General features: G+C 33.4%; 2 protein-coding genes across 3 annotated transcripts; both read right to left on the bottom strand.

Annotated features, from left to right (window-relative positions):
- Positions 1-283: 283 nt before the first annotated feature.
- LOC128187936 (zinc finger TRAF-type-containing protein 1-B-like) lies at positions 284-7,086 on the bottom strand. Its single transcript, XM_052858643.1, has 4 exons — positions 6,827-7,086; positions 4,635-4,873; positions 2,627-2,838; positions 284-2,487 (listed from the first exon to the last, which is right to left on the bottom strand). The coding sequence occupies exons 1-4, from the start codon at positions 7,028-7,030 to the stop codon at positions 2,105-2,107; spliced, it is 1,038 nt and encodes a 345-aa protein (XP_052714603.1). The 5' UTR covers positions 7,031-7,086; the 3' UTR covers positions 284-2,104.
- Positions 7,087-9,340: 2,254 nt separating this feature from the next.
- LOC128187934 (uncharacterized) lies at positions 9,341-12,349 on the bottom strand. 2 transcript variants are annotated; one of them, XM_052858640.1, is made up of 2 exons: positions 12,268-12,349; positions 9,341-11,272 (listed from the first exon to the last, which is right to left on the bottom strand). In XM_052858640.1, the coding sequence occupies exon 2, from the start codon at positions 11,268-11,270 to the stop codon at positions 10,707-10,709; it is 564 nt and encodes a 187-aa protein (XP_052714600.1). In that variant the 5' UTR covers positions 11,271-11,272; positions 12,268-12,349; the 3' UTR covers positions 9,341-10,706. The 2 variants fall into 2 exon arrangements, with proteins under 2 accessions (XP_052714600.1, XP_052714601.1); XM_052858641.1 differs by having other exon boundaries at positions 12,219-12,337.
- Between the last annotated feature and the right edge of the window lie 2 nt (positions 12,350-12,351).

The raw sequence follows: 12,351 nt of genomic DNA, 5'->3' as shown, positions 1-12,351 counted from the left end.
CATCAATAAATAAGAATTATTTCATCCCAAAGCTTTTTAATTTCTCAAAACATTTATTGATATATAATCGCAGTTTGTGGTTAACTTGGCCCCTCAGAAACTGTCAAACGAGGCCTCATCGGTAAAGGTGTACATCCAAATATCTTATTCTCATCGATATCGTGATTAATTCATTATGTACATGCATACATGTATTATAAATAAACGATCAATTGATCCGCGTTTAAATCATCAACGATTCAGATATCACATAACCAGGCTAAAGAAAACTCGTGAAGAACAATTGATGGTATTCTTCTTTTTCCTTTATTCCGAACTGTTTTATGTAACAACTGGAGAGAGACAAATATACAAAGACTTCACAAACAAAAAACTTAAAATTACAATTTAAAGTATTTATATATTTATGTTTGTTTTACACAATCCGTTTAAAACAAATGTTCAGGAAAAATTTAAAATCTTCAAGTACTCACATCATAAATTATGATGTTACTCAATTGGAAACAATTTATATGAAGAGGCAGAACACATGAATTCATTTGGGAGACCTCTATAACAGGGAATGTTCTATTTCAGTTTTTATAATAAATTTACTCAGTAAAATTTGTCAAAGTTTACATGATTAACAATTGGTTTAAATTCTATTCTAACATACAAGTAAACATTAGCATTTACATGAATAATTAGCAACATTTACATAATTGTATTGTTAACAATGAAACAATGAAAAAAAATTGAGGAATCTGAACATGTCAAAATTTTCTCATTTCTATTCATCCAACATTTACAAAACATATGCATACATTATCTTGTGGAATTTATGGGATTATTGTTGCTTCTAGGGAAATTTTGCTATTATCTTTAAATTATTCAATGTAATATATTTCACAACATTTTGTATTGTAATCCAAATATTAAGTTATGTGGAATTTATGGGATTATTGTTGCTTCTAGGAAAATTTTGCTATTATTTTTAGATTATTCAATGTATATTTTTCACAGCATTTGGTATTGTAATCAGAATATTAAGTTTTAAAAAAGGTAAAAAGAAAAAAGAAAAAAAAGATAAGCATGGTCATTCTATTTACTCCTCATCTCAAATAATACAGTAAGCAGTTAATGCAAAACAAGTGTATATCTAATAATATTTTAGAAACCTGCAATACTCTCCATGATTTTTTAAAAGGGAAAGCTTTGATAATATTTTGGATTTTACATTTTAGTTCAAAACAAAATGGATATTATTAAATAGACAAATGTAATTCTACCAAAATAATCCACCCCAACCTACGATTGTATTTTATGAAGTTCAGAGGGAGCAAGAAGCATGACAATGGTGTAGTTCAATACAAATGGAAATGGAATTCTCTTCTATCACTTCTATGATAATAAATAAAGGTGAACAAAAACAGAAAACAAAACAAGGAAAGGTTAAACTTCCACCAAAAAAACAAACAAACAAGAAATCTGTTGACATGTCAATTTAACTTACATTATTGTTAACACAAATATACGTACATGTATGTGTATTATATTTGTTATTTCCTATTGAAAACTGAAACTACCTAATACTTGTATGCAATCTAATGGCAAAAAGATGCATACATGTATTATACACTAATGTTATGCTATTTACACGCAAGTACAGATAATAAAATCTGCATCCGCAATTAAATTTAAAAAAGGCTTACCCGTTTGTCTTACCTATACAGTACATAGTACATATACAAAAAGCGAAATGATGACAAATGAAGATAGCGAAAATATTTCTTAATTAAAAAAAAAAAGTATGACAAACTCTTAAAAGCTCTATTTAAAATAACACAAGGATAAATTCCATTTTATGATGACTAAAAATCGAATTACTTATTCTTAATATTGACTAGATAATTTTGAGTATGAAATTTTCACTATGAAATTCTCACATTTTTTTTAAAATTCAAATCTATCGGTACTCATAACATACATCATCAGATAATATGTAATACTTCAAGTTCATATATTTCAAAGTGAATTTTATGGTACATGAACTAGAACAACAAGAGATTCCAGTGTATGTATCAGTACTGTAATGGTTATATACTTCTGATCACAAGTGTTAGGATCACTGTAAATGGACCATGATAACTCTCAAATTAATGGTCTTGGAGGCAAGCAGTTTGTTGCACTCTAATGAATTGACAATGGGAAGGTCGAAATACTCAGTCTCCACATTTTCTGGTGAGAACTCAAACATGTAGATTGCTGGGTTGACCTTCATGTCCCCATATGGACCCTTGAGTGCGATGAACTTCAGCTGAATGGGATTGGTGACCTTGCCCTTGAGAACGAGTTGATATGACATTGACCGTGTGACGGACTGAGTGGGCTTGTCATTGTTGATGCGAGCCTTGATGACCCACTGATGGTTAAAGGCAGAAAATCTGCTAGTCTCATAGTACAGTCTTGTGATAAAGTCATCCGTTCTGTAAGGTTTCAGCTGCAAATCTGACATAACAACAAAGACTCAATTTTAAATGGAGAAAATAAAAATTTATCTGAATTCATGAATATATGTATTTAAAGACTTTCATTTTTTTATGAATTTCAAAAAAATGAACTAAATGAATTTTAAGTTCAGAATTACCATTAAAGGTGACTTTCTCATAAGAGAGAAGACAGTAGAGGTTGCTGTAGACTCTCAGCTCCTCCTCCTTTTGCTTATCGACCAATGAAAGAGCATTCATGATGTCATCCCCAGACTTGTTTGGGTGGATGCAGCTTTGCTCATGGCTGGCCAACTCATGAAAAGGTCCTTGCCAAGGACAACCAATTCTTGAGTATTTACAACATGTGTGCCTAGAAATATAGCAACTTTCAGATGAGAAGATGGACCAAAAAGATGAATAACATTCTAATATCTGCAAGAAAGAGAGGTGTTTGATTAGTATACGTACCTGTCTGGGGTGTGTGTAGATATCCCAAGTAAAAAACTAAATTTTATAAAGAAACCACCTGAAATATCATTGTGATTAACAAGTAAAGTTTCCTTAATTATAAAGTATACATCCATTCATGGAATACAGTATGTGTCATAATTATGATTTGACAGTAAACATTAATCCACCACAAGAATGACAACATTTTGTTTTTCACTATTCTCCACATGATTAATCCACATTTTAGTGTTCCACCGGCTGACTTTGTACAGTTTCTTCTTCATGGAAATCACCATGGAAACTGTCTTTATACACGCACTCTCCCATGACACAACAATCACAACTTAGGTTTGGTTTGGGTATCCTCCATTTGCTTGTGTAGGGTTCCTTGATTTTAAGTTCCATGTTTGTTATTACATTTGTAATACCTTACTTAGAAGAATGCAGCTGGGATGGTCCTTGGTTTAACACTACATCATTTAAAAAACAAATCTAAGACAGGAAGGACAGATAGGAATAGATAGAACATTTTGTTTAATAGACTTTGATTTGGGCATTAAGAATATCTTACTAAACACTTCCACTTCGAATGGGCCAATCAGCGTGTATATTTGGAAACAGTATTTTAAAAATGTCTTTTTACCTGCTTTTGTATTTATTGCATACCCCAATTTAGATCACCTGGCCACATCAAAAGTCCCATTTGCTAAACCTTATTTCAAATGCCTTGCAGGGGACCACATTGCTCACCTGAATGACTTTCTGAGAACAAGAATGGGAATATTTTTTACACTGATGATGCAACAGGGCTATTAACTGACAGCTAATATCTTGAAGCTTTTTACTGAACAATTTTCATCACAACAACTATGTCCTGGCTGCATGTTTAAAATTCACGTATATCGTTATGGCTTTAGGCAAGTTTGGTGAATGAACTCTAAAGGTCTTGAGAAGAACATGCTTATTTCAGACCAAAAAGGGTCAATTTCTCATTGATGCTATCAAAAGGATGACAAATTCTTGCAATGTAGGTTTATGTGAAACTATTAACTTAATTAGAATTGTTAAAAATCAAATACATTTACAAGTTTGGCAGCGCTATGAACTTTGAGTACTTCTATTAGGAATGCATCTAACTTTATTACCCACATGAAGTATAGCATATACCACAAGGACAACAGCTCATTCTTAGCGATCAGCATTAAACTGTTTTAAGAAAAGTAATTAACAACCTGAAAGCAGATTTTGAAGTGGCGACAAAACTTGAAAATCAGCTTGAAAAAAATGCTGGAAGCCTTGATGACAAAGGGGATTCATTAAACAAACTTTTAGTTTCAACCTTGTAACCTGAACATGAGCATGCAATTTTTAAGATCTTGGACCATGGAAAGATCTAGATGGTTAAGATACTTGCCGCTATAATTACGTTGAGTGACTGTGGTCAACATAATTTCTCCAACGTTGAGCTCCAATGACACTGTGAACCCATGAACTCCAAGCACGCCTGGACAGGAACAAAAGATAAAAGTGTTTTGTCCAATTATTAAAACATGAGCTAACAAGAGGTGAGCAAAAATCACCCGCTCGGGTGCCGTCTGCCTGCTAGACGAGTCCCGCTCAAGTGGTTTCTCTCAGGGGCCCTAACCAAACCTTAACTACGGTGTATGTATGCTAAACATACCCCAGAAGCTATGTTAAGCATACATGTGGACTCACCGCTCAAGACAGAGCTCCCTCTGGTGGTGGTCTACTTGATTGCGGGGTAGTTGACAACTGCAGTACTGGCACAGGCTCGGGAGCTCTGATACAGCCTTTTCCACTGCTAGGTTCCGTGTACAGGAGTTCTTGTTGATCTCACAGCGGCAGTTGGGGCAAGTTGCTGTCTCATCCTTCAGTCTGGCATCAGCAAGGAGATGGTTGTAACATCCTGCACACATCAAGTGTCCATTGGTGCACTGTAAAATAACAAAATATAATAATTTATAATACAATGTATATGTATAAATCATTTACATCAGACAAAAAGATCAAACTTGACTTCATTGAGATGGCAACTATCTGCATTGATAAAGGACATCAGGGTTATAAAATACCTTCTGCTTTGACAGTGCTTTAACCTTGACCTTTAACCTTGGAACCTGGTACAATTCTGTTGCATATATCTATTACTTACATGTACAAGCACTTTATGAGTGAGGTATGAGTGAGATTATTAAGACAAAGGAGAAAGAAAAAATGCTCTGGACAAGACATTTATAAATTACCAGGTACATGTACTGATATGTCTGCCTAATTGGCCTTCAACCTAGACTCAGATTAAGATCATAGCATACTTTTTACTAAGAACACTCTTTGGAGGAAGTTTCAATTACATTTGGATGAAAAAAGAAAACATTTATGAAAGAAGTTTCATGGAGACCAATGCTTTTTCAATGTCACTGCAAAACTCTTTACCCACTGGCAACCTTTTGACAAAAAGTTTTGGCCAGATTGGCCCAAGGGGAGATAATGCTGTCTGGATGATGACTTTTCACATAGATTGTTAATTATGTCCTTGACTTCTCCAGGAGACTTTGCTCAAGGAAAGTGTGTCCTTTTCTTACAAGCAATCTTTTGTAGAAGTATGAGTTATGTGGGCCAAGGGGAGAGAAAATGTAGTATGGAGAAGAATAATTACTATGACTTTAACCAGAGCTGAAGTCACTGCAAAGTTACTTTACGCAGTACGCACTGGCACTCTTTGATAGAAGTATAAACCAGAGTAGGTCAAAGGGAAAGGAGATTTGTTATAAACAAAGCTTTTGCAATAGATTTGCTATGACTTCATTTAATTTTTGGCGTAGACATTGCACTTCTAACCCAAAGACACTCTGTGGCTGATCGAGGTTTGAGTCAGACTTGGCCAAGAGGAGAGAAAAGATATTTAAACATATGAGGGCTGATGCAGACAGATAAAGAGATCAACTGATCACTGCAAGGGGGCCATAGAGCAGCCTTATGAGACATTATAAGATGTTCTATTGTGTTGCATTAATAATTTTCTTAGATAAACCTTGAGTAAGAAATCCTAGCATCAGTTGATTATTGACAGGAATGTAAATATAACACATCTGTAAGGAATTACCAGTACATGAAGTCCATTCATTTTGTGGTATGATATATAATAAATACAACAATGTATTAATTATTCCAGAACTCTGTGGCAATGTATATAGTTACATCTGCACATTCAATTTCTAGTTTATCATCCAGAGCAAGCTAGCCTGTTATATTTTCTACTGCTTTTAGCTCTACAATGGTCTGTTAATACAATATACAAATGTAAACTCCTATGAACCAAACACCTTTCAATTTTTGTATCCACTATATTAATTGGTATTCCTTTAATAAACTGCATGCAAACTGAATATATGCAGAAATGGACAAAAACTTTTGTGTCAAAGGATAAATCTACTACAAAAAGTGTTTATGAAATATGCATGACAAGTTTGCATAATATATAATATGCATGGCATGTTGCCAAGCCCCTCGGATCAGCTGACCTAGCTCACGTGATTCAACACCCTTCTGACAGCTGAAGGTTATAAACAGGTCACCAGCTGACAGTTGGTCAAATATTTGTGTGAATTTATGCACCAAAGTTTTTTGTCCAATAAATCCTAATTTTAGCACATATCGATTATAATATCTTTTCGATGATTTTAATGCACAATGAGGTGTATAATGCATATCTTTTTAAGTATCAAAAATGTATTTCTACACTAACTTACTGTGCATCACAATCTCATAAAAAGCTCTGCGTAAATATCAGTCAGATATCAATAATCACATAAACTAAATATTTCGCAAACGCAACATTGCTATTTTAGTCTCTTTAATAACATGATGCAATATTTAGGGGCAAGTACCTGGAAGCAAGTCCTTGGCAAATCGAGACATACTGCGCAGCAGAGGATTCCACTCAGTCGATCTTCCAATTTATTGTCTTTCTCTTTCAAGTTAATTTCAGTCTTTAATTTTTTCCTCTCGGGCTCAAAATTTGTGTCAAGGTTTTCCTTGTTGCAATTTTCATCTTGCAAGACGAGAGTTGAAGGGCCTGGAATGTCAGCCATCTCGTTTGTTTACGTTTTGCGTTTGTTGACGTTTCGACCAGGAACCCGGACTTTCACTGACGTCATAGTCAGCCAATCGCTACACGTGTCACGAAAGGTCACTGCATAACAAATTTTGGTTACCATATTCGGAAAACAACGAAATCGATCGTTACAACTCGGCAATTTCCGTCATCAGGAACGGATCTAAATTTCTGGCGCAAGTTGTCGAAAAGAGATTTAACAGCAAACGATAAAAGCTAGAAAATCAAAACCTTAGATTAACCAGGGACGTATATAGTAATACTAACAGCCAGGACAAAGTTAGTACATACGTCCCTGGATTAACATGTAGAAAAAGGATTTCTTATATTGACAAATAGATTAATAAGTCATCAGCATGATATATGAAGGCGTGATTAAATAAGTAAAATGAATGAATGAATATTGATGAATATGTCTATAAATGAAGAGCAATAAGAAAAAACAGTCATGGAGGATCTCTAGTCACTGATAAGTAAAATAGTCCGTAAAATAGAAAATCATTTTGAAAACCCTAACATATTACTAAATCGTTTTCCGTAATTTGTAAATAAAAGTAGAGAGGAGAATCAAAGTTTTTCTATAATATATTTCTTTCTTTTCAAAGCTATTCATTATTTAAGGTATTAAAAATGTTACATAGCTTGATTTTTCTTAGATAATCTACAATCCTTCACTATAGTTCCGAGAGAAACTATGTCGGACCATGCCATTTGAAAACTGTATTTTATAGCTGTTAATTTAAATATAGATAATTAACCTATAAACATCCGTTAACTTTAAATCAAATATCAAGTCTCGGGTGTAAGATTTTATTTTGAAATTAAACAAATCTCTTTTGAACTATAATATTGATAATTTATTATACATTAGAATGTTGAAGTATAGTTTGACAGAAAATTGCGCAGCTCCGATACAAAATCAGATATTCTGTCTTTAAACTTTGCTTCTCATATGAAAAAAAAACTATGTTTAAAATGGTTTTTTATTCTGTCCCAAAGTTTTACAATCGTTATTGGTAGTTTTTCATGTAACCGTATTTTTTTCATACAAATTATATTTGGCATATAATCGCAAAGGACTATATATGGTATGGGCCTAGAATGGCCCCCTAAAAGGAATATCATTATTTTACTGTAATTCTTTGTTTTCTTTGTACAGCTATATATGTGATGTTTTAACTTAATGTTCATTTTGATTCAAGTGCCAACAATTTAGAAATACGGCATTGTAAAGACAACCTTTTCCCGCCATTTTTGCATTTTGGCATAAAAAAGCTTGTTTTCAAAGAGTTTTACTTTCAGGAAACATAGAGCGCATGCTTGAACCAACAAAATATTTTAATCAGAGATGTATCTAGCCAAGTCTAATAAGTGACAAAAAATTTGGCCTGGTTCAAGCATGTGCTCTATATTTCCCATTTGTAAAAAGATGAGAAAAATGTCAATTTTTGACTGATTTTTATTGAATTATAGAAATAGCGTCATTTCTGACGTCATATACTGCAAGTGGGTGCAAAGAAATCGAACAAATATGTGAAAAATATATTTTATATCATCTCCTCTAAATTATAACATAACATTTTATTGTACCTGAAACACTTTAAATAATGTTGAATTATGGGGGCCAAATTTAACTCTTATCATATATAGTTCTTTATGTTTTTGGCGATATACCGTTATATAGCTTACACTTATTAAACATACTTACCGGTAATCACATTGAGATGTTGACCCCACTCTTACTAGTAATTAAAAAAACATTTTTGAGGACTTTTTTAGACCTTAACCTCTGAATAAGAAATTAAGTTCACTATCACTGCATATCCTATGACTAACAGGAACCCAGTGGGTGAGGAATATGACAACAAAGGTTAGCCTCTAAGAGACAGAAAATACAGCCTGCTTTGACATTGAAAGACAAAGAAACTCAATTCAAGGATTGTATCAGTAAGTGGTACATGTACTAGTTAAGTGATGTCCAAGTCATTAATTGAGATCAGTAGTGATTTTTACAATTTTTATTCTTTTTAAAGTATTTTTTCCATAACCTATATTTGCAATTTTTGGAAATATAGGCTATGGATGAAAGTACTTTAAAATGTTTTTCACTGCCTAAAAATTTTGCCTACAATAAAAAATTATTTTACTATTTTTAAATTGCTCGCCGCTCGGTTTTTTTTTTTCATTGGATGTCAGAAATACAGAACAAGATAGGAAATAGGAACAAGAAATTCTATTGGTGTGGCCTAACACAGGTTTTTCTATGCAAATGAATACTGCAGACAAATTTTATTTTGCGTATTTTTGACTCTTTATTTAAGTAATGTACTTGTACATCATACATGTATTTCACAAGCACGACACACAATACACAATATTTTTACAAAACCACAAACAATATAATATATAGTACCTGGTACATACATATGATATGTACATTGTCTGACAGTCATTTGAAAAAAATTTAAACCACACATTATTTTAATGTACAAAATCAAACAAAAAATTATTCTGACGGTCACAGATAATACATCTCAGTATAAACTGAAGAAATTAACTTGCATGTACACTTAACAATAACAAACGCACATTTCTTGTGTCTTACATTCATTTCTGAGAGTTAAACAACATTGAATCACTTAACAAATTACCACCCCTCCCCCTCTTCCTAAACTGAAAAACACATCTGTTATTGAAAAAAATATCTAAAATGGTTTCATTCATTTTTTAACACTGAAAATGCTATCAAAATATATTCCAATACTTATGATCAGTCTATTTATTGGCATTGGAAAAAATGTGTACATGTGTGCACAAGAGAATGCCCAATTTTGAGATAATTTTTCTGATGGTACATTTCATATGATCAGTGAGTACATGTATAAAGATCACACCACATGCTCAAATATTGTTTTTTGCCATATAAAACATATTCCATGATGGCACAGCATATTGACTAGTATCTACATGACAATATCAAAGCAGTATATAGTTTGAAATGATAAAATAAAAACACATTCCAACTTTACACCCATCAGGGAAAATAATGTAGTCTTACAGAACATAGGAGAAGGGTGTTGTACATATATATATCAAATACATTGAAAACATATCAAATATATAGATTTCTGATGATTCATTATTAATGCTGTACAAAAAGATGATTTGATTTTTAAAAAAAACTTAGATATCCTATACAATGAATGATATAATGTTCATTCAAATGTTCATTTTTTGCATGGCTCTTATTTATATTTGTACAACAGTACAAAACATACCACTTCCCTGAGTAGTATCATAAAATGTTGGTCCATGATGAAAAATGAATCCGACTTTGTACATAATTAAAAACATTACATCAGGGAAAAAAAACTAAATCATACTATTAAGAATATTTCTTTGTAACAGCAAAAATACAGATGAAAGTTTATGAATAGAAAACTGAAAATAAATTTGCATTTGCTGCCAAAAATTTTCACATTTATCACATTCAGCAGCTACATCTATTACATAATGGAATTTGACAACAGCCAGTGAAGAGTAAGGAACTAAATGTCTATCATAAAAAAATCCTAAACATCAACTGAATTTGTCTTCTGTTCCAAACAGTACTGTAAAACATTAAGAAAATTCTACACACAGTATGAATGCACCTAAATAGACCTAAGGAATAAATAATTTCCAATTATCAATGCATAGTGCAGCCAATCCACATTTGGAAATCCCAAAATGGAGCCTTCAGAGCTAAGGACTAGACCAGCAATAACATAAGTAAGCCCTGCTCCAAGCCCAAAGTAGTTCTTGTTGCTGAAGCTAAGAATAAGGATGACAAGCATTGAGAACCCACTTGCTGCCTGGGTAGCCACTTCCTGAGTTTTTGGTGGAAGGAAGGCTGCAACAATAATCACAGCAAGCAAGAAAATTGCGATTTTGTTTGCCAGCATTGCTGATCCATATTTTGCACAAAACTCCATGGCGATGAGAGGAACTCCAGCACCTGCAGCTAACCAGGACATGAATTTGTGACATTTGTAGATAATCCCACCCTCTGGTTTTGACATGGCAAAGCGAAAAATACCCAAAAATGCTGCAGTGCCTTGTATTGAAATTCCAACTACTGCCTTTATTCTACCCACTCTGTGCCACTCATATGCAACATAGAATGCCATGGCACAGAGAAGAAGGTCAGAAAATGAGGTACTCAGCTGTCGGGCCATTTCTGCAATGAAATTTTGAATCACTACATAAAAAATATCCTATAAATCATCAGAAATACATCCTACAGTACCGATCAGACCCAACCTAACACCAGAGTAAACCCCAACTAAACCCCGGGTTTACTTTTTGGGTTTATTTGGGGTTTACTCTGGGTTTACTTTTTGAAAATTTGGGTCCACTCGGGGTTTACTTTGGGTTTACTTTGAAATTGCTTTTGAGGTCAACTGTATGCACTGAAGTGTGAAGCAGACTAGTATTTTATCTTACCATCCTACTGCCTGTAATTCCTACCCATTGTATATTCCGAATACACTGTAAGCGTCTGCTTTCAGGGGTATACATGTACTTCTGACTGGGTTTACTCTCTGTGTCCACTCTGGGTTTACTTTGGGTTTACTCTGGGTCCACTTTAGTAAACCCCAAGTAAACCCAGAAAGTAAACCCAAGGTTTAGTTGGGGTTTACTTTCTGTTAGGTTGGGTCTGATTGGTACTGTATCTTTATGTAGGGACTACATGCATTGTCTATTTTCAATACTCCCAAACTGGTAAAGAGCACTTTTCCCCTCTAAAAATGTTTTAAAAATCTTAATGGGAAAAGAAAAGTCACTTAATAAACACATGGTTACATGTATATATGTGATCCATATACACTATCTAAAACATTAGCATTGGCAAAGGTCTAAACTTAGAAAGGACCTGGCCCCCTCTCCCGAAGCTCCAAAAAATGCAGATCTGCTCAATTTTTTTCTCTTTAAAATCTTACAGTTGGGCGTTTCTCCTGAAAATATACCTAACCAGTAACCACTAATTTACCTTTTTACAGTATTGTGACAAAATGAAGTAGCTTAAAAGCTATATAAACAATAACGTTATAATATAATAAAGCTCTAGATAATGGTTACGAGAATTGTGGTTAGGCCCAAAATTGACAAGGAAATTTACTCACATAAAATGATTATCTTATAATTAAGCTTTTCACGAACGTTTTAAACTACCTAGAAAAAATGAGGAAAAATTATCATATCAACATGTAAACAAACGTCCTTCTGGTACTACTACTTCCGCTTTTACTTTCGAAA

The sequence above is a fragment of the Crassostrea angulata genome, chromosome 6 (genome assembly GCF_025612915.1).
Source record: "Crassostrea angulata isolate pt1a10 chromosome 6, ASM2561291v2, whole genome shotgun sequence".
In the NCBI taxonomy this organism is placed as follows: Eukaryota; Metazoa; Mollusca; class Bivalvia; order Ostreida; family Ostreidae; genus Magallana; species Magallana angulata.
The sequence above is the reverse complement of the archived record's forward strand: the minus strand, read 5'-3'. Positions and strand labels throughout refer to the sequence as shown.